Genomic DNA, 1,006 nt, shown 5'->3' with positions numbered 1-1,006 from the left:
TCACAGCTCACAGCAACCTCAAACTCTTGAGCTTAAGCGATTCTCTTGCCTCAGCTTCCCAAGGAGCTGGGACTACAGGTGCCTGGCTATTTTTGGTTGTAGTTGTCGTTTGGCAGGCCCAGGCTGCGTTCAAACCTGCCAGCTCCGCTGTATGTGGCTGGTGCCCTAAGGCGCCGAGCCATGGGAGCCTTACTCTTATTACCAGTTTGGGTCTGGAACTGTGGATGTCTTTGCCCAGGGTAGTTGTTGTAAATGCACTGAATATTCAAATGTGTTATTAGGATGAGTATTTTATTGGCAGTCCAAACCCCGTGCTTCCCTGAATAGACATAAATGGTGGGTTTTTCTTAATAGGCGGCGGCAAGCCCGGCTGCAGAAAGAGCTCGCAGAAGCAGCCAAGGAACCTCTACCGGTTGAACAGTAAGTAGAGAGGTAGATCAAAACTATGCTTCTAATGGGGTGGCTCTTTTAAAATAGTTTTACAATGTTTTATATCTGTAAAATCATTTTACAGATTTTAGAAAGAAAACTAAAAAATTAACAAAAAAATAAAACACATAATTCTCACCATCTCCCAGAAGTACCATCCATATATCATTTTAGTTGTATTTCAGTGGCTTCAGATTTCTCACTTACAAATAGTATATTGAATATGGTCTTTGACCATGTTTCTGATTATTTAAGATAAATTCTTGAAAGTGACTCAAAGCTTTTAGAGCATATTGGCCAAGAACCTTCCAAAAAGTTGTTCCTGTTTATGCTTCCCCCAGCTGCGGGTGTGAATTCTCACTTCCTGCACTCTGCGCACATTACTACCACACTGTTTCCTGTTGACACTTTGGTTTTCTGCCTGTAGTTGGGCCTGTTGAGAAATGGCTGGGCTGGGGGTTCTTTTGTTTTCTTTTGATTTGTGACTTAAGTCAGGGTGCTTTTTTTTTTCTCTGCCACACATTAGATACACAAACACTGCAGGACAAGCTGATTAACCAAAAAAAAAAAAAAAAAA

The 1,006-nt window shown here is 41.5% G+C and overlaps 1 protein-coding gene across 2 annotated transcripts in view; it reads left to right on the top strand.

The window, feature by feature from the left end:
* Positions 1 to 1,006, top strand: part of ATG16L1 (autophagy related 16 like 1) — a 41,320-nt gene that overhangs the window by 16,567 nt on the left and 23,747 nt on the right. For both annotated transcript variants that reach the window (XM_003784850.3, XM_003784849.1), the window contains exon 6: positions 355 to 420. In XM_003784850.3, coding sequence (XP_003784898.1) covers positions 355 to 420 — 66 coding nt within the window. The remainder of the gene's footprint in view (positions 1 to 354; positions 421 to 1,006) is intronic.

Source organism: Otolemur garnettii, unplaced genomic scaffold (assembly GCF_000181295.1).
Source record: "Otolemur garnettii isolate 467f Iridium unplaced genomic scaffold, OtoGar3 scaffold00013, whole genome shotgun sequence".
Classification (NCBI taxonomy): domain Eukaryota; kingdom Metazoa; phylum Chordata; class Mammalia; order Primates; family Galagidae; genus Otolemur; species Otolemur garnettii.
Note: the sequence above shows the minus strand (reverse complement) of the source record. Positions and strands in the feature narration are given on the sequence as shown.